This window comes from Pleurodeles waltl, chromosome 8 (assembly GCF_031143425.1).
Source record: "Pleurodeles waltl isolate 20211129_DDA chromosome 8, aPleWal1.hap1.20221129, whole genome shotgun sequence".
NCBI lineage: Eukaryota > Metazoa > Chordata > Amphibia > Caudata > Salamandridae > Pleurodeles > Pleurodeles waltl.
In genome coordinates, this window is record NC_090447.1 from 719,663,805 (window position 1) to 719,683,416 (window position 19,612).

The 19,612-nt window shown below is 43.2% G+C and overlaps 1 protein-coding gene across 6 annotated transcripts in view; it reads left to right on the forward strand.

Moving 5' to 3' along the window:
- COL8A1 (collagen type VIII alpha 1 chain) overlaps positions 1-19,612 on the forward strand; it is a 193,869-nt gene that overhangs the window by 156,849 nt on the left and 17,408 nt on the right. For all 6 annotated transcript variants that reach the window (XM_069204889.1, XM_069204892.1, XM_069204893.1 and 3 more), the window contains one exon: positions 17,638-17,962. In XM_069204889.1, coding sequence (XP_069060990.1) covers positions 17,638-17,962 — 325 coding nt within the window. The remainder of the gene's footprint in view (positions 1-17,637; positions 17,963-19,612) is intronic.

Genomic DNA, 19,612 nt, shown 5'->3' on the forward strand with positions numbered 1-19,612 from the left:
TCGCAGAGTTCTTTTAAGGGACCGTAGAGAACAAAGCACCTGACAGTTTTCAAGTGATTTAGGTATCCGGGTGTGTTTCTTCATGAATGCCGTTTGGTATCCAGGCTCGAGTAATGTCCGCTCCCTTTGCTGTGTGTACAGGCTCAACAGGCAGATTGTTCTCGAATAGTCTGGAATCTTGCACCCGATCCTTTGGAGCTTTCCTCTTTAGATGAGATGGGAGGTTTTCTGTTGACGCAGTCAGAAGACTTTAATACAACCAATATATATTTATAAATAAATATTACTGTCATCGCTGTTTCCACTGAGTATCATAAAGGAACCAATTACACTGAAAAGGCTACTTGAGGCCTTTTCCACAATCTTTGTTGAAAGGGATACGTCGGATGCCGCCTTGAAATAGGTGGATGAAGTTAAGCAAGTGCAATCAGAGCTCATGGAGGCATAGAACTGACTGCCCTCATATACCTCCAAGGAACGGTAGAAAGTGAAAAGAACTAGCGTTTTTTAAATTAATCACTTGCTGAGACATTTAATCCAACAGCAGTTTACGCCGAAGCTTTAGGTAAGACCAAAACCTTATTTTGTTGACTATATCTCATTTTGTCAACTTAGTGTTTGCCGACAAACTTAAAGACAATGCTGTGTCCAGCCAAGCGTTGAAGCATCATGCTTTTTTGTAATTCTAATTTTTTGTTTTGCTTTTTTTTTTAAATATATTTGAAGTAGTGCTCCAGATGGGACTTTACAGTCACTTCAGGGAGGGTGCTGTACAAACAGACATGCATATTGATACCTTGCAGCAGTTCTTAATTTGTGAAAAATAGCTGCTGGTGACCCAGGAGGCTACTACCCACTTCCATCACTGTCCCTCACTGACACTGTCCAAAGCAGAGTTTCAACAAGCATTGGCAAAGCCAATGGGTTGCAGCAATCCGCCATCAGAGAGCTATGGGCGCTGGCAATGTAAATGTATTTGTGTACGGCTCTGGGCCTGATTTTCTTAAAATACACAAATGCATTAGCATTGCCATTAGCTCTCAGACTGCCAAAACGTATTGGCTTTCTGGCTTTAAGCAAAAGAAAGACCTTGAGTGGGGTTAAGGAGTATTTAAGTGAATTTGCATTTTAAATGGAGAGAGCCTCCATTAGGTATGTTAATGTATGCATATTTCCTTTTAACTTCTAGGCTAGATGCATGGCTGCAGCTTCAGTAGTTTAAAAATGCAGAATGCTCACCATTTGTTCAGCAGACTCTGAGGCCAGGGATACTCAGTTTGGAATAAACCACTGGGTCCGGGCGTGGTGTGTATAAAGAGTCCTACTGTAAGAAACAATGTGTTTCTAATACAATGTTTTGGAATGTTTTATATTATTACCAAAAGCCTGTGTTCAATACAGTTTTGGACGCAAGTAAATCAAAGACATCTATGGGTATGCTATTCAGTTTGGGCTTACTACCCCCGACAAGCACTTAATGTTGGCACAGAGCAAATAAAAATACATTTTGTTACCATTAGGCATTTGGAAGAAACTAGGGAAAATGCAACAGATTATTCACTTGTACTGATGGGTTTAACCAAAGGTACATGTCTGTGTTAATAAAAAAAGAAAAAAAGGAAAACCAAAAAGAAAAATATAAATATTGCACATTTTTTATACAAAATCACGTAATTATTTTGGCTTGTAAGATCAGCAACGGAATAGGAAACTGAAATATAAAGTGTGATACATAAGCAATTATCAAGTTTCAATTTCCAAGCTACTCTGGCAATGTACAAAATATGCATTTACAAGCATCTACAGTGCCAGCCAGGGATGGAGGAGACAAATGCAGGCGAAAACCCACATGGACCTTCGAGCATGTCCCAAATTTGGAGGGAAAATACCAACACTGGAGAAAAATGTATGTGACATGCGCATAACTGCCAAGGTTTCAGATTGCCATATGTGACATTTTCATAATTTCAGTGCAATTATGAGTGACATTTCAATGAGTGACACCTTTTTCACAAGCAAAATCAAGCAATGAAGATGAGGAAAGCATACATATATCATAAATTACACCCATTTGAGCAACAAGAAATTCTAAGATCTTAAAACTGTTGCAAAGCACGAGAAACAGAAGCACTTAGGTCCCTTGTAACCTGACCGTACTGCCGGAGGAGCATCACTGAAAACAAGGCCACTTTTTCCCATGTGGGACCGCAGGTCACCCAGGTTGAGAAACAGGATGTGAGAGGTCCCTGAACACTGCTCTCAGCTGCCCAAGCCTGCCTATATTAATACATTAAAAAGTCATCTGACTCGGACCCAGCTGCCAAAGCCAGCACTGCACAAGCAGGTGAATGATTCAGTAAGTCTTAGGAGACGAGAGGCTGTGAGTGAGGCACACATAGCGCTGCTGTCACAGCCAGGGCTGAGGAGCTGTATTCAAAAAGTCACAGCTCACATCTTAATTTATAAACAAATAAGTCTTTTACTTAGCTTAGTCAAGTCACACTAATCATTATTAATAAAGCATTTGAGTGTGAGTGCCGACTCGGCCACCCCACTCAGGGCACACCGCAGCACCCGCTATATAAATACCATAAGTCTTCACTTCAAGTTGCAAAATAAAGAAGAAACAAGGAAATGTAAAAGTAATGAAACTAGGGTAGAGACAGGTATACAAATTAAAATAGTGATACAAAGATGAAGAACTGGGTCTATAAGGACTACATTTACAGGTTGGAGGGTGGCCTTGCAATGCACAGCAAACTTCAGTACTCTACCTCTCTGAAATCAACTGCTTTCTGAACACAGTAGCATGCAGCACTCCAGGCATCAATGAGAAAAGAACCCAAAGGCCATTAGAAAAAGACCTGAAATAACCCAAAATTACTGATGAATGTAGATAGAACTTGGAGGAGGATTTCCTAAGCAGTAGGTTCCGCGGGCAATCATATGTGCGAGGTCTGTATGGAGAGTGAAACAAAGTGGAGAAAAACAATGAACACTGAAAGTCTTAAAATGTAAAACACTGGTTACATTTAATACTTGTATCATGCTTATTTTTTAATGTCATCAATGTGAAAATGGAGCACACAATGTGTGTAGGTTTGCTGTCGATAAGAAAAGTACTTTACAACTATTGTAAGTGATTTAATTGCATTCTTTACTTGCTCGCTGACCAGTTAAAGGGTGGTTACTCCATTCTAAGATGGCCCTCTGCTTGCGACTCCTGCGGGAGGGGTGTGGGGCAGCCTTATCCGACATGCAACCTTCTTTTGCAGGGCATCAAATCTGTGGATTTCCGAGAATGAGGAAGTTGCCCATTGACCCATGGAGGTCTGATGGGGAACACAATTAGAACACCTGAATATTAGGACTGTAGTGCCTACATGCTGACTGTCAAACATAGCGGAAGGCAGCAGTCCGGCCCTGCCGTCAGAGCAAAAAGAGCCTGGCAGCAGCATGGGCTCAACAAGAAAAAATGGCGTTTGGTGCTCAGAGTGCATGAAACACCACCGCTCCTGAGGAAGGCTTGGAAACAAAGAGCAGCATTAGCACAGGGTAATAGTGTTCATCAGTGCCTCAGGCAGTCCAAAACTGGAGATGTTAGGCTCAACTATGAGAGGTGCACCACAGCATTCAGTGCAGGTACATGCATGCGCTCACTGGTAGTACAGCACAGCAAAATCAGTGCAAGCTTCAGTTACTCAGAAGAAGTATGGGATATTCAGAAGGGGTGTAAATTTCAACTAAACAAAACAAAACAGAACAGCTCTTGGAGCATCAGTGTAAGTTTTCCTCAAAGAAAGTACAGCACATGGAGCAGCAGTGCAAGCATCAGTCATATAGAACACGTATAGTACATGCAGCAGTGCAAGCTAAAATCACAGAGAACAAGCACAGCACATGCAGAAGCTAAGCAATGTTCTCTCACTTGTAGTAACTACGTCACACAAAGAAGCAGTGCAAGCTCTCCCAAAGAAGTCTTTCAGGTGTTAAAAGAAATTCTTCAGGTACCCCTAGAGGAGAATCTCATTGAAGCTTCCCTATAGCATAGTAATAAGCTAGCCGGTTTCTTCCAACAAAAAATCCTGGACATATATTCTGATTTTCCTAACAGTATGCCCAGGTTAGAAGAGCAGGATAAATTCACCAATTACGGCATAGCGGCTATTTCCCAGTTCACCCTCCTCTCGCAGGAGCAGGTTGCCTTGCTTCTCACCTCACTCAAGTCAGGATCTCCTTTTGACCCTGCTCACCCCCACATACTAGCTCGAGGGGCAGCGGCCATTGTCCCCGTCCTGATGGAAATTCTGAATGTATCAATATCTAGGGGGTCAGTCCCCGGTCAGTGGAAGCATGCTATAGTTAAACTACTGCTAAAGAAATCCACCTTGGATGCCGCGGCACTCAAGAATTACAGACCCATTTCTCTACTACCCACTCTGGCCAAAATATTAGACAAGCATATTAATACTCAACTCTCCACCTTTCTGGAAGAAAATAACTGTCTCCATCCTACCCAGATCGGATTTAGACCTCGGCACAGTACAGAAACAGCGCTGATGGAAGTCATGGAAGAGGCTAGGAAGTGCATGGATCAGGGACAGACTACAGCTGTCATACTTCTTGATTTGAGTGCGGCTTTCGACACCGTGGACCATCAGGTGTTGGGCCAAACGATGAGGAAGATCGGAATTGAGGTTCCATCCCTTTTATGGCTTACCTCTTTCTTAGAGGGTAGATCATTGCAGGTCCTTGACCGATCCCACCTCTCGGATAAACTCCACCTCAGCTGCGGTGTGCAACAGGGCTCATCAATTAGCCCCACGCTTTTTAACATATATATGGCACCTTTGGCCGAGCTGGTGGAATCCTTTGGACTATCATTGGTGTCCTAGGTCGATGACACCCAAATGGTGGTCTCCTTTTCATCAATTGTGCCCTGGAGGGCTCCTCACTGTCCACCTGTTTACGAGCAGTCACAGGATGGATGACAGACAGTAGGTTGCAACTAAACGGTGATAAAACGGAGCTAATGATCTTGGGCCATGATCCTGGTCCAGGCAAGCCGCTTATGATTCCAAGCACCCGGGGGGAACTACCTCCCCCTAAGAAACATATTAAGAGTCTAGGGATATGGTTGGACCCTTTACTAACGATGGAACAGCATGCTAGGCATATATCGGCCACTTGCTTTGGCTTATTGAGACTCTTGAGGAAGGTTTTTACAATTCTTCCATCCCTGGCAAAAAGACTTATCATTCAGGCAATCATTCTCTCCAGACTTGATTACGACAATGGTTTATTTTTTGGCCCTCCGACATATGCGAAAAAGAAACTAGAGTTGGTACAAAATGCGGCAGCCCGCCTTCTACTGGACATCCCCAGACGTACCTTTGTTAAATCAGCATTAGTTTTGTTACACTGGTTGCCTGTGAAACAGCGCATAAAATTTAAGGCTTTGTACTGTATTCACAGGTCTCTTTACAACAGAGGTCCTCCGCTACCAAAGAACCTTGCTTCCTTCTATAAGCCTAACAGAGACCTCAGGTCGGCCTCAGAAGCTTTGGCCACCCTACCTAGAGTTAAAAAAGCTAGATGGTGTGGTGCCACTATGGCATATTTGGGAGCCAAGCTGTGGAACTCCCTCCCTCCCAGACTTCGGCTTATAAGCCATGAATATAACTTTCGTAAGGCACTTAAAACCTGGCTGTTTTAGAATTGGCTGTCCCCTCTGCATAGTTCAGGTTGCGGGCCATCAGCGCTGGGAGGCCCTAGGGTAGCCATGCACTTTATACATTTTATAACATAACATAACAAGCTTCCCTCACACACAGAGGAGCTTTAGTGCATGCAGAAGCAGCGCACTCTGCCCTCACATAGCAAGTACAGCACATGCACAAGCAGTACAAGCTTACCTCACACACAGAAGAGCCTTAGTACATGCAGAAGCAGTGCACTGTCCCCTTACGTAGCAAGTTCAGCACATTGAGAACCCAGCAGTGGCAGGCAAGTACGGTGATGGGAGGGGCAGGCAAATGGGTGAAGATATAAAAAATGCAAGCATACATCAAATGAAATATATAAATGAAATAAAAGGGTACTCGCCATGCTATCTGCCAACACGTCCTCTTTGCTGCGATCCTCTTCTTCTACTGACATCACATCCAGGGCCCCAGCTAACTCACTTAACCAATCCTGATGCTGCTCTCATTTTGCACCAGGATTGGAGGGAGTGGCATCTCTTGGTGCTCCTGAGTAAACAACTTCCTCAGAAACTTCCATCAACTACCAGAACAGCAAGCCTCTCAAACTACCCACAAGAAACTATAATGTGACATTCTATTTGCTCAACAGTGCCTTCTCTGACACACACTCTTGACTTGCTCATAATGGAGGTCTTCAATCAACATTATGACCATGGTAGGTCTTGCTTGTACTGCCCATCCGTGCTTCTCAATTCTTCATGGCACTTGTCCTCCCTGAAAAATCGTACATTCCCTCATCTCAGCATTGAACAGCTAACTAATGCATTACCACTACTAACAACACACCTACATCTCTCAAACCCTCCACATTCTTACCCGCTGCTCTAAATGCTGATCTGCATTCAAACATAGAACCAATGTCTATGACACAATAGCAATTTCTATTTCACCTTGCCCCTAACTAGACTAGATCCTCCAGTAAGTTGGAATTAGTGCTCACTGAGCCTTTGCTTATCAAATATACAGTGCTTAATTTGTAAAAGGATGACTGCCAGTGCCCAGAGCTCTGCACAGATGCCTGTGGTCGGTGCAATTAAACGCCGGCACACCGAATACCAAGACTGGGTAGTCTTGAATCCTCCTCAGGCAGCTTTACTCCACTGACAGACACTCCCTGTCCCTATGCCTCATTCTCGTCAGCCACGAACATACTCCTACTCACTGAATCAGGAAACTATAATTCCATAACTTTTTACTTTTTATTGCTAAGTGGACCTGGCTTCACACAAGCATTATGGCCATGGGACCTGGCTTCACATAAGCACATTCTGTTCAACATGGGAATCACTCTTCTTCATGGGACTGGTAAACAGCATTATAAAGGCAACATTTGGTCTTGTGCACCTTCCGGGCTGGACAGGCCTTTTATTCCACGAGGCATTTCCCTGATGGGCTGGGGTCCTTGGAGGCTGGTTTAGAAAACTCATAGCCACTGCTGGTGCCTGTGTCATTTCCCCCTGCTCCCCCAGGTTAACTGCAGCAGGTAGAGGGGCATTTCAAGAGAGACAGAGAGGGAGGGGGTGGAGGGAGGGAAAATTAGAGAGAAGGTGATAAAAGAGGGAGAAGACAGAGAGTGAGGAGAGGGATAGAATGTGAGGATGGAAACTGGGAGATTGCATGAGGAGAAGAATGGAGCAGTGTTGTTTGAGCATTTTGTGCTAGGGTTGCCTTGGTTCTCCATTCCAGACTTGTACCTTCTCCTGGTATTCTTCTTGGAGCAGTTATCATGTATCCTCTTGACTATTACAATATTCACTAAATTTTGGAAAGTGAAAAGAAGGTTAAACTCTAAACGTTTTTCCTCAGTGAATAATCAGTGCCAGGTCAGCCCATGGATATGTTAACAAACCATTTCCATTCCAGTTTCCACTTCCTATGTTCAGCCTTTCAAAACAAGCCATGTTTCTGACCAGTAACCTATAAATGTTATGAGAAAGTTTACCCTGTTTATGTGCTTCAGTACCATTTTCAGGAGTTGGGAGATAATGAGATTGCAAATTAGATGTGAAATAGATCACTGGTGTACATACAATGTAGGTAGAAGAGAGTCAAACTCCTGCAGGTTTTCAGGGCATTCATTGTAGATCAATTTACAAACGATCTCAGTGGAACTCATTTACACAGACACTGAGGGGCATATTTATACTCTGTTTGTGCCGAATGTGCGTTAAAAATGTTGATGCACATTTGGCGCAAACCGTGCACCATATTTAAACTTTGACGCCCGAGCCCATGGACATCAAAATTCCTCTGTGTGCGTCATGTTTTGGATGCGGGAAACTGCCTTGCATTAATGACATGCAAGGTATGCGTTCCTGCCCAAAAAATGACTTTAAGGCCTATGCACCTTATTTATATTCCTGCGTCATTTTGACGTACAGGAGGGGGCAGGCCTTAAAAAACGGCGCACAGCCTGATGTGCGCCGTTTTTTAACGCCGGGGTGAGGGCAGGCATTAAGGGACCTGTGGGCTCACTTCCATGGTGCCCTTCCCTGCCCCCAGGGACACCTCCTGCCACCCTTTCCCACCCCTCAAGGACACTCATGGATAGGGGGACCCATCCCAGGTAAGTACAGGTAAGTTAAGGTAAGTATTTTTTCTTATTTTTTTAAAGTGGCATGAGGGGGGCTTAATTTGGGACCCCCTACATGCCACTGTGCCCAATAACCATGCCCAAGGGACAGAAGTCCCCAGGGCATGGCCATTGGGCTAGGGGGCATGACTCTTGTCTTTGCTAAGACAGGAGTCATTTCAATGGGGGATGTGCGTCAAAAAATGGCGCAAGTCCGGCTTGAGGCATGATTTTTGCCTCACACCTGACTTGCGCCATTTTTTGATGCACAACCCCCATTTTCCCCTACGCCGGCGATGCCAGGTTTGAGTCATTTTTTTTTTACTCTGACCAGTCTGCAGTGCCGGCTGACGTCATTCCTTAAATAAGGCGCCTGCATGGCGCGTAGGAATAGAGTTAACTGACGGTAAAATTTTTGACTCACACCAGCACCGGCACTGGTTTGCGTCAAAAAGTATAAATATGGGCCTGATTATCCTACAATTGTATTTTGGATCTGGCCTTGGCTTAAACTATCTCTAGCTAGATCCCAGGCAGACAGAACATAAACGTAGCAATTTCTGCAGGGTGTGTCTATGAAAACAAAAACATACAGACCCTTAGCTGTACATTTTTTGCTTAACATAATTTATGTTTCTTCAGCTATGCATACTACCTATATAGACACGCACCCAGAGAAATTCTTCATAGATCTTAATGTAAATATTCAAAGTCTGAAAGAAGTTTACATTTGCCGTTCCTTTTTGTTTTACTTTGTGAGAAAGTCGAGGTCAAATTTCCGAGCCAAGGCATTTAAAGACTTATAACATTAGCAGCTTTTCAGCAGGTGTTTGAACTGCAGCCAGCAGGAATTTAAAAAATATAGAACTTCACCTCTGCGATGAGGCTCCTTAGCCGTTCCTGTCCAATAAAACTACAAGGTATTGAGGTCAAATCACGAGGCTCACGAAACTCTTAACAGAGGTTACATCGGAGGCATGGACTGCTGCTCAAAAACAAATCAAATATTATGGAAGGTGCTGGAAATGGAACAGATTCTACTCTGGTGACCCACAAATTGGGCATCACTGAATGTGAGTGTGAATGTAGTGGAGTCATGAGAAGAAGAGTCATGAAAAACAGAATCTAACAGCTAAACCTATCTTTCTAAAAACTCTGCTGTAAAGAAATCAACAACAAGAACAAATGTGACAGGAAATCTGTTCTGTCTTACTAATTGGTCACAAAGAAGGTGAAATTTAAAAAGATCTTAGGGGGTTAATGTACCCGCTGCAGAGATCTTCGTGTACCCAGCAGTTTTCATGCTATAATAATAATAATCGTAAGATAACTCTGGAAGTCGGTGCACTTAATGGTGAGACCTGTGTTTTGTGTCTTGCCTAGACACAGTTTTTCTCTGCTAAGCACATCATCTGTTATACATTACTGTGTTTTATTTAGGTAGCGCAGTGGATTATTACTTTTGTCACAGATATTCATTTGTTCATTCATTGTTACGTGCAGTTCGTAAGTTGCAGTCCTACTGTAACACAGACAGCTATGAACTTGTGTCAAGGGGCTGCATACAACTGCAAGGCAGGAGTTTATACCCTTATTGTTTTTTCTCAATCCTTCCTATTGCTCAAAAGTTTTTTTTTTTAGGTAATAATAAGGTCTTATCAGTACAGACAACCCCAGCTACAGTGTTGTGTTTTAAATCCCAACTTTGAGTTTCTCCAGACCATGCAATAAATAATTCCAGCTAGTATGATTATGTGACTTCTATTCCTTGTAGTCCTTATTGTTTTCTGGAACATTTCCTGTACATTAATTTACACGCTTGTGTGATTTATTGTCTCTGTATAATGTGCGTGTGAGATATAAAGTGTTCTGACACCTTAAATTGGGATGTGGAGCACTAAAAAAGAATTTTAAGGAAAAAAACAAAAATAAAATAAAAAGTAATACTTGAATTGTTATTAGTGTAATTACTCATATGGACAGGAACATCTGACATTCTACCAGTGCATGCATATCTCTTACATACAGGGGTTGAACAAAGTCAATAACCTGCCTCCAAATCATACTTTCTCTCAAGTATTGGTGGAGTGATAACAAGTTGTGTGCCTTTGTTTCTATCATTAGCATAGGCATTTAGGTTTTGGGCTCCTGACCAATGCAAACACAAGATGGGCTGATCGCCTTTTAAACTAGGCCCTTGTTTTCAGCCAGACACAATGTGAAAATATGAAAGCCCTAATACCACCTTCGGTTTGCTGCTCCTAATGGAACGCAGACAATATTCTTGCACTGCTGAATTTGTCCCTGTCTTGGCAAATTACACCAGGACTATTTCTGCATGTTTTACTGAGCTAGGCCCAATGCCGACTCAAGCTCAATAAACATTGTCGGCTTTGCGATGTGGTTGGATCCCCCCATTTTCTGAACTGATCATAGAGGAGCCATAACATGATTGTATGTTGGATCTGGGATGCAGTTGAATCCCCTTCATTTCCTGCACTGACTAGGGAGGAACCATACATGATTGGATGAGCAAGATTAATTCATTTTTGAGAAAAGAAATGTTCATATTCTTTCAAAATCCCTCCAACTGTGTCAGGACAATAGTCCTCATCAGATAAAATCCAGTGCTGTCACCTTACTAGATTTCACGGAATCAATTCATAAAATTGTAGCCTGCTCCCCAGACTAGATGCTCACAAATGAACATGCGACACATGGCGTTTGGTCTTACACGTCTTTATTTTTCTGCATGCATGTGCAAATTCAGCATTCTACACATGAAAACTATTCTCCACACCTTACCACTTACGTCATAGTTCTGCGGACTCCATCGGGAACCAAAAGGGTCCCATTATCGCTAACTCTCAGGACACTACAGAAATGTTCACAATCTACCAGGATGAAGGCAGTATTTCTTAATTAAAAAAAGTGTCACACTGCACAATGTGTAATATAAATTATAACACATGCCAGCTGCAAAGGGGGAATTCATATTGTAACTCTACTATGCATATTGATTCGTTTTTTTCCTAAAAACAATAACATGTAGTTATAAAAAGTGTCACATTGTTTTGGAGGATGGAAAGTGATTACTCTATCTTTTGTACAGCTGGCCAAACCATCAGCTGTAGTTACATCTGGATTGTGAAGTCTAACAAGTCTAAAATTGGCTATGTTCTTCTTAGATGTTCGCCTTTACATGTTATCCTTTTTTTCTTGGCCAGGTGGACAGAAGGGTTTCTGGATTTTTCAGGGTGGTGAGGAGGATCTTGGTTTTAGCACTGTTAGGGCATAATCAAGTGTTTGCCATCCGCATTATATTATGATTGATCCATAGTAGTCCCATCAAACAACATTTGGAAGCGTCCTAGCACGTACTCATAATATGAAACTGCACAGCTCCAGCTCCTGCCTACTAAGACAATTTCTGAGGCTCACCCTGCCCATTATTCATGTATACGTTAGGGGAAAAAGGCCCTCATTGTGAATATCCTATTCAATTCAATGGGACGATTAACAGAAGATATTGGGCCAATCTGAATTTAGAGTTCACCAGGAACACTGCTACCCAGTGGTATTCTTCTCAGAGTTTTCCCCAGCTTGAAATAAGCAAAGGTTCAGAATGAAATACCAGAAAAACGTGTGGGAATCATCACGGAAAGTCCAATTGTCTATTGTTATTCCCCAAAACTGACAATTCCTATTATTCCTCTTCTGACATTTTCGAGACAGCCAATAATGGTAAATGTGGGGGCTGGGAAGTAACAGGGATTTTTACAAGCCACTCAAAAGAACAATGAACGGGCCCCAAGTAATTTCCAGGGGCTGAGATTAACTCAAGCATTCCATCCATCACTTTTTGTGTATTCTTTTGTTGATGTCAAGGTAGCACTAAAAACAGAAAACTGTCCTGCTGCTCTCATTGTGTTGCCTTAGCAACATGCTGGTCCGCAGCCTCCGAGAAACACAATGGTTATTTTCAAGTTGGAAAAGCAGTGAAATGAGACTTTCTCAGTTTAGAAGAATGACTCCTACTTTTCGTGAAAGGGATAGTAAATCCCTTTCCGCTGTTATAAAAGACAGAGAACCCCCTTTGATTTGAGAGACCTAAAATCTGGTGAGGTTGTAGTAAAAATATATTGTAAAATCAAATGGCACATTAACTTGACACGTCATGGTGGTTTAGCTCTTGCCCAACTTACTCTGTAAATATCGCCCATTTTTCACTCCTATTAGTTGTTTTTTTGTATCTACATGTATCGTGGCATTGCTGTTTACGTGCTCTTTGGGAGTTATCATCACACATTCTCCAACTGGTTTGCCTTAACCACTCATCTACAGCTTAGTAGGGTCAGCATGGCGGTGATTCCCAGGGTGTTTTTCTTCCCTGCCATCAGAATGCTGCAACCCTGTCATTTGATGTTGAGCAACCATTTTAAATCTGTGTCTTACTTTCTGTGACCATTGCTTTTGAAAGGCAATGCTATTTTCCACGAAACCAAGTAGGCCGGGTATGTATTCTTAAAACGTCAAGACATAGGCACTGGAAGCAGGAATGCTGGGGTATTGAAGAAACCAAAATCTGCCATGCTGGAGTTCAGAAGGCGAATGTGCAATAAAGATGCCTTTACATTTTATGTTTATCCGGTAGCATTTGCTCTGTTCCAAATACGGAAGCAGAATGTCAGGCAATACCTTCTGTTTGTTCTTTTAGATAGGCTGGTGTTTACTGCCTGTAACTGAAAAGGAAGATTATTTTGTAAAGGGAGCTATGTACGAATCTTGCAGGTGTTCAGTAGACGTCATTTTTCAAGCACATAATAAAATTAAAATACCTGTAAATTAACTGTACAAATGTTTCAGACTACATCAGCAGTTCAGAAAGCACAACCAAAGCACATTTTTGCAATCTGTGATTTGATATAAATAAAGATTTTAATAGGATCAAAATAGATCGACACATATTTATCTCCTGAAACCCAATTGTCACACATTATCGTTTGTGTCTTTTTCTCAGTAGAAAGCTGATTGTCTGAGCAAATGTAGTGGCCATGTCAATGGAAAATGTGGCTTGTGAATGGTACTGGAAGGTGCATAAAAGGGTAGTTCCATGTTACATTTCTAAGACATTAATCTCCAGACAACTCGTTAGAATTGACATCCCATATTCGTTTTATGAGGGCTGGGTTGAGACGACTCATTTATGTGCTACGTCTGCCATCTAGGGTCCATGTAGGTGGATTGCAGTCATCATAGTAAATCCCATTTGAAGAGGATTCTATGAAATTATGAAAATGTGTATTTTTCACACGGTCGTAGTTTACTATATGCCTTTGCTTTATGTGAAACAGGCTTTACGAATCAGAAAACAGTGTACCCTACAGTATGAAAAAAGTTAATGAAATACACTTTACAATAAGGTTTTCAGTAAAGCATTAGACAAAACTTGTAGAATAACAAGAAAGTGGAGACAAAAGAGTAGAAAAGTAAAAAGTAGACTTTAAAAATTATAATATATAAAACTGTGTGAAAAACTCATGGATTTAAAGTGAAATTAAGGAGAAGGTGTGGAGAAGGCTGGCAGTTGAGATGGAACAGGGGTAAAAGCTTAAGGAGGCATCTTCCATAAATTGACAGGGACAACTACATGGTTGGAGTAACAATTGGGGATTAAGGTAAAACTTAATGTGTCTATGTAGAATTCTCAAATGTAGTGGGAAAAATGATTTGTAACCTCTCCCTTTTCGTTTATTCTACAGACGTACGTGTTTGCCTCAATGTTTTTAACTTCTACATTTTTCACTTTTATTTTTATTTCATACAATCTATACTGAGTACTCACAAACTTTTTGCCGGGGGGCAAAATTACAGTCTGGTTTGTGGCCAAGGGCCGCACCGATGGGCCCGTGAGGGGGGTGGGCGGGCAGAGGGGCAGGGACAGAGGCAGGAAAAGGGGGCGGGGCTACTGGTGTAAAAAACATTACTAGACAATGCTGTATTTCGAAGCCAGATGTAAGTACAAAGCTAGATATTTTGACAAAACATTTTTATTATATGATAGCATTCTTAAGAGGCATTGCATGGTAATCCTCGCTAAGCGGATATTCAGCACAGGTTTTACTGAGACCGAAAAATAGGTACGTCAAAGAAAGATATACTAAGAACTTATTTTACACTTCATGTCTCCTGTTAGTGTCCTATAATCTGGTACTATGTCTGAAACAGCAAGCCTTAAGAGTTGATCCAGAAATAAGTCTGTTAGCTTATTTCTGAGTTTATTCTTCAACAGTCCCATTGTAAAAAGCAAACTTTCACAAACATATGTTGATCCAAACATACAAATTAATTTCTGGGCCACTGTAAGAAGAACAGAAAATTTGTCAGAAGCCACAATGCTCCAGAATTCTACTGGTGCCTGCCCTAAAAAAGATGCTTCGAGAGCTACTGCTTTCATAGGACTTCAGGTGGAAAATACTATACATAAATATCATAAGAAAGATGGAGTGCTTGAGCGTCTCACAGAAACAGAAGCACAGGTATACATATCTCTTCCCACTCCACATACACGAAGGCACACATATTAGCATATCAGGGGCACGCACACTCAAACATAATTACACACACAGAAGCCACGCTTATTGCTGCACAACCTGATGCATGAAACTGGCAGCTTAACCCATTAGAACCCCGGCAGTTGCTGTGCACTTCAACGACCATTACTACCGTTAGGCTTCAGTTTCTAAGAATGCAAATAATAAAAAATTAGGCAGACTAGAATTATGATCAGTGCTTAATTGTGCTGATTGTTTCCGGTGCGGAGCACCGGCACTTATTTTTGAGGGCTGGTGCTTATTTTTCTGCCTCAAGCATTTATTGCGAGCAAAAGACACATATGGGAAAGACAGAGGAAGAGAAAAACGAAAAAGCGTCACGTAAGGAGAAAGCAGAAAGCTGCAAGAGTGAGCTGGATGGGTCAGGGAGTGGCTTTATATGGATTGGAGAGGCCCCAGATGGCTTCAGGATTACGCTGCCTCAGTATTCTGTGTTTGCACATTTAATTGCAGCAGCCGTATGTTTAAGAGGAGGGATTTGGGCACCAGCACGTTTTTATTTACAAATTAAGCAGTGAGTACGATACATACCCCCCTGAACCCCCAAAACCCCGAATACCCGACCACTCCCCGAACTCCCGACCAGTCATAGGGGAGCAGATCATGGGGGCTTATCTTTAAATCAGGGAGAGTAAAGAGACATTGATGCAGGCGGCGAAGGTAGCAGGAAGCTTCCAAAAGACCGTCTAAAAGTCAGCTGACTTTGAAAGGGCCTCTGCATCCCGCTACTGCAAGCGTGTGACGTCACCCCAGCTCCGGCTCCAGGGCAGGAAACACGGAAGAGAGCCTCTGGAATGGGAGGCATGCGCAGCAAAGCTGCTATCGCGCATGTTCCCGCTGCCCTCTTTTGTGTTTACCAATAAGACGTAGTCATAGACTCGTAGAGTCTACGTTTAGGAAAAAAGGTCCACGTGCCGCCACGGAAGGTCTGCTGGGCCGTACTATGAGTACCACAGATCTATATCAACTAGCCAATATGCTTGCCGACATTGTGAAGTCTTTTTAAAGTGTACACTTGAAGTTAATCTATCAACTTAAAATAAAAATTCACAATGACAATCAATGAGCCTATCTACAAAATGGCAGAGTAAAAAATGATAACTAACATATTATCGCCATCTATTTTTCAGATATTTGGAGTTCTTTCAGTGACACATGTTTGAATGGTTAGAAGCAGTTATAGCTCCACAAAAATGTTCACATTTGGCTTAAGTCATGTCTCCAGAGATATCAAGGCTGTGTGTCCTCTTCCCTTTTGCTTCGTTGTTAAATTTCACACTTGTGGTGCCATCCGGGATCCTCAATTATCCCTACATTTTTCGATTTATACCGACACCCCTTGGCCCATCTAATCGGATCCTACAGCTTCTCTCACATGACCTACGCCGATGACACTCAAATCATCATCACTTGTTTTGACAGTTTGGACACAACCCAATACAGGTTTAGGGCCACGAGTAGCCTCCTAGGTGAAAGCCTCCTCTGGTAACATGGAGGCCTTGATTTTAGTGGGTCCTTCCACTGTCTGCTCTTCTCTCTGTGGAACTCATGAGCTCACTGCACCTCCTGTTCTGGTCCAATCTGTGAAAACCGTTGACTTTGATCATACTTGGACTCCCAGATCTGCTTTTACTATTGCCCACATAAGGGCTTTGTACTGGCTCCATATCGCAAAGTGCTTTGTATTCAAAGGCTTCTGCACCTGCTATCAAGCCCCACACAAAAATGGCCCTTTTACCTACAGCATCATCTTGTTCCTTATCGCTTCACTCAGGCTTTGCGTTCTGGCACAGTCCCAAGCATCACAAGAGCTTAAGTGGCCATTCCTTCTCTTCCAGGCCCCCATACACTGGGATTCTCTTCCTTCCTCCCTGAGTGTCTTGCCCAATCATCTTCAGTTTTACAAGAAACTCAAAACGTAGCAGATCGCATTCACCAGCTGACCCCGTTGTCCCTGTCTCTTACTTCAGCACTGGGACACCAGCCACGTGACCAAAGTATCAGCACCTAGCAGCATCCTTTTGAAATTTCATTATTTCATTATTAATCTATGAAGTATAGTGAAAGATTTGAAACGTCACAGTTTGACTTTATATTGATTGAAGCATGCAGAAAATTGGTTCCTTTACTATATTTGCCATTTTAATTTTAGATGACGTGTTTGATGATTTTTAATTATTTAATATTGATGATGAAATTTCAGTATGAGCTTTGCTTCAATTCGCCTCGGGAAAAAAACATCTTCTTACAGTGGAATACATGTTACTACATTGAAATAAAAAAATTAAAGTTTCAACCGTAATCTATCGTTTTTAGCACGCAAATCAATGGGAAATACAGCATTTATATTTCTTGCCTGGGGAGTCTAACTAAGTGTATTGATTGCCAAAGCAGGTGTGCATGGATTGTGTAGACAGCATATATTCTTCATTGTCTTCCAAATAATATCCCAAAATGTGCAATTTTAATAGCTTCTTTTCTGCGCTCCTTAAAAAATATTAAAATAAGACTGAAGTGTATCCGGATGTATAAGTGGAACATCACTTGGTTTCAATGAGACTTTTGCAAAAATCACCAGGTTTCACATTATGCAGGATGATCAAAGTAGCCATAAGGAGAACTTTACCTGGTGTTTGTTTCCCTGTTCTAATTGTTAACAATCCACCTTCTCCTTTCCATCTACCAGATGGCGCTGTCGTTGCACCCAACGCAGCTGGTGGCTCTGACGGTGGCAGTTCATCTACTGTTGTTGGAAACCACCCACGCAGGTGCCTACTATGGGATGAAGCAGATGCCACCACAGGTTCCTCAGTATCAGGCACATTCTCAACACCTGCCTCACCTGCCCTTCGGGAAAGAGAGTCCTCCGGTGGGCCACAAGGGGAAGGACATGGCGCACCTGCCCTACGGAAAGGAAATGCCTCATATACCTCAGTATGGCAAAGAGTTTCCACAATTGCCCATGCTTGGCAAGGAGATCATGCCAAGGAAAGATGGAAGAGGTAACCAAGGTAAGTTAACCTGCATTTAGAAACGCGTATTCTCTTGCAGAAACCCTGGGCCATATTTATACTTTTTGAGGCTAAACTGCGCTAACGCAGTTTAGCGTCAAAAAAATTAGCGCCGTCTAACGCCATTCAGAAGCGCCATGCGGGCGCCGTATTTATAGAATGGCGTTAGCCGGCGTTAGCCGACTAGCGCTGCCTGGTGTGCGTGAAAAAAAACCACGTACACCAGGCAGCGCCGGCGTAGGGGAAAATGGCGTATGGGCATCTCAAAATGGGGCAAGTCAGGTTGAGTCCAAAAAATCGCCTTAACCTGATTTGCGCCATTTTTTTACGACGCCCATCCCCCATTAACATGACTCCTGTCTTAGCAAAGACAGGAGTCATGCCCCCTTGCCCAATGGCCATGCCCAGGGGACTTCTGTCCCCTGGGCATGGTCATTGGGCATAGTGGCATGTAGGGGGGCACAAATCAGGCCCCCCTATGCCACAAAAAAAAATAAAAAAATACTTACCTGAACTTACCTTAATGTCCCTGGGGTGGGTCCCTCCATCCTTGGGTGTCCTCCTGGGGTGGGCAAGGGTGGCAGGGGGTGTCCCTGGGGGCAGGGGAGGGCACCTCTGGGCTCATTCTGAGCCCACAGGTCCCTTAACGCCTGCCCTGACCCAGGCGTTAAATTCAGGCGCAAATGCAGGGTTTTTTGCCCCGCCCACTCCCGGGCGTGATTTTTGCCCGGGAGTATAAATACCACGCACATGCCTGGGAGTCATTTTTTTAGACGGGAACGCCTACCTTGCATCTCATTAACGCAAGGAAGGTGTTCACGCCAAAAAATGACGCTAACTCCATGAACTTTGGCGCTAGACGCGTCTAACGCCAAAGTATAAATATGGAGTTAGTTTTACGTCGAATTTGCGTCGAAAAAAATGACGCAATTTCGGCGCAAACGGAGTATAAATATGCCCCTTAGGGCCATATTTATACTTTTTGACGCTAAACTGCACTAACGCAGTTTAGCGTCAAAAAAAATTAGCGCCGTCTAACGCCATTCTGAAGCGCCATGCGGGCGCCGTATTTATAGAATGGGGTTAGCCGGCGTTAGCCGACCGGCGCTGCCTGGTGTGCGTGAAAAAAAAACACGTACACCAGGCAGCGCCGGCGTAGGGGAAAATGGCGTATGGGCGTCTCAAAATGGGGCAAGTCAGGTTGAGTCCAAAAAATCGCCTTAACCTGATTTGCGCCATTTTTTTACGACGCCCATCCCCCATTAACATGACTCCTGTCTTAGCAAAGACAGGAGTCATGCCCCCTTGCCCAATGGCCATGCCCAGGGGACTTCTGTCCCCTTGGCATGGTCATTGGGCATAGTGGCATGTAGGGGGGCACAAATCAGGCCCCCCTATGCCACAAAAAAAAAAAAAAATACTTACCTGAACTTACCTTAATGTCCCTGGGGTGGGTCCCTCCATCCTTGGGTGTCCTCCTGGGGTGGGCAAGGGTGGCAGGGGGTGTCCCTGGGGACAGGGGAGGGCACCTCTGGGCTCATTCTGAGCCCACAGGTCCCTTAACGCCTGCCCTGACCCAGGCGTTAAATTCAGGCGCAAATGCAGGGTTTTTTGCCCCGCCCACTCCCGGGCGTGATTTTTGCCCGGGAG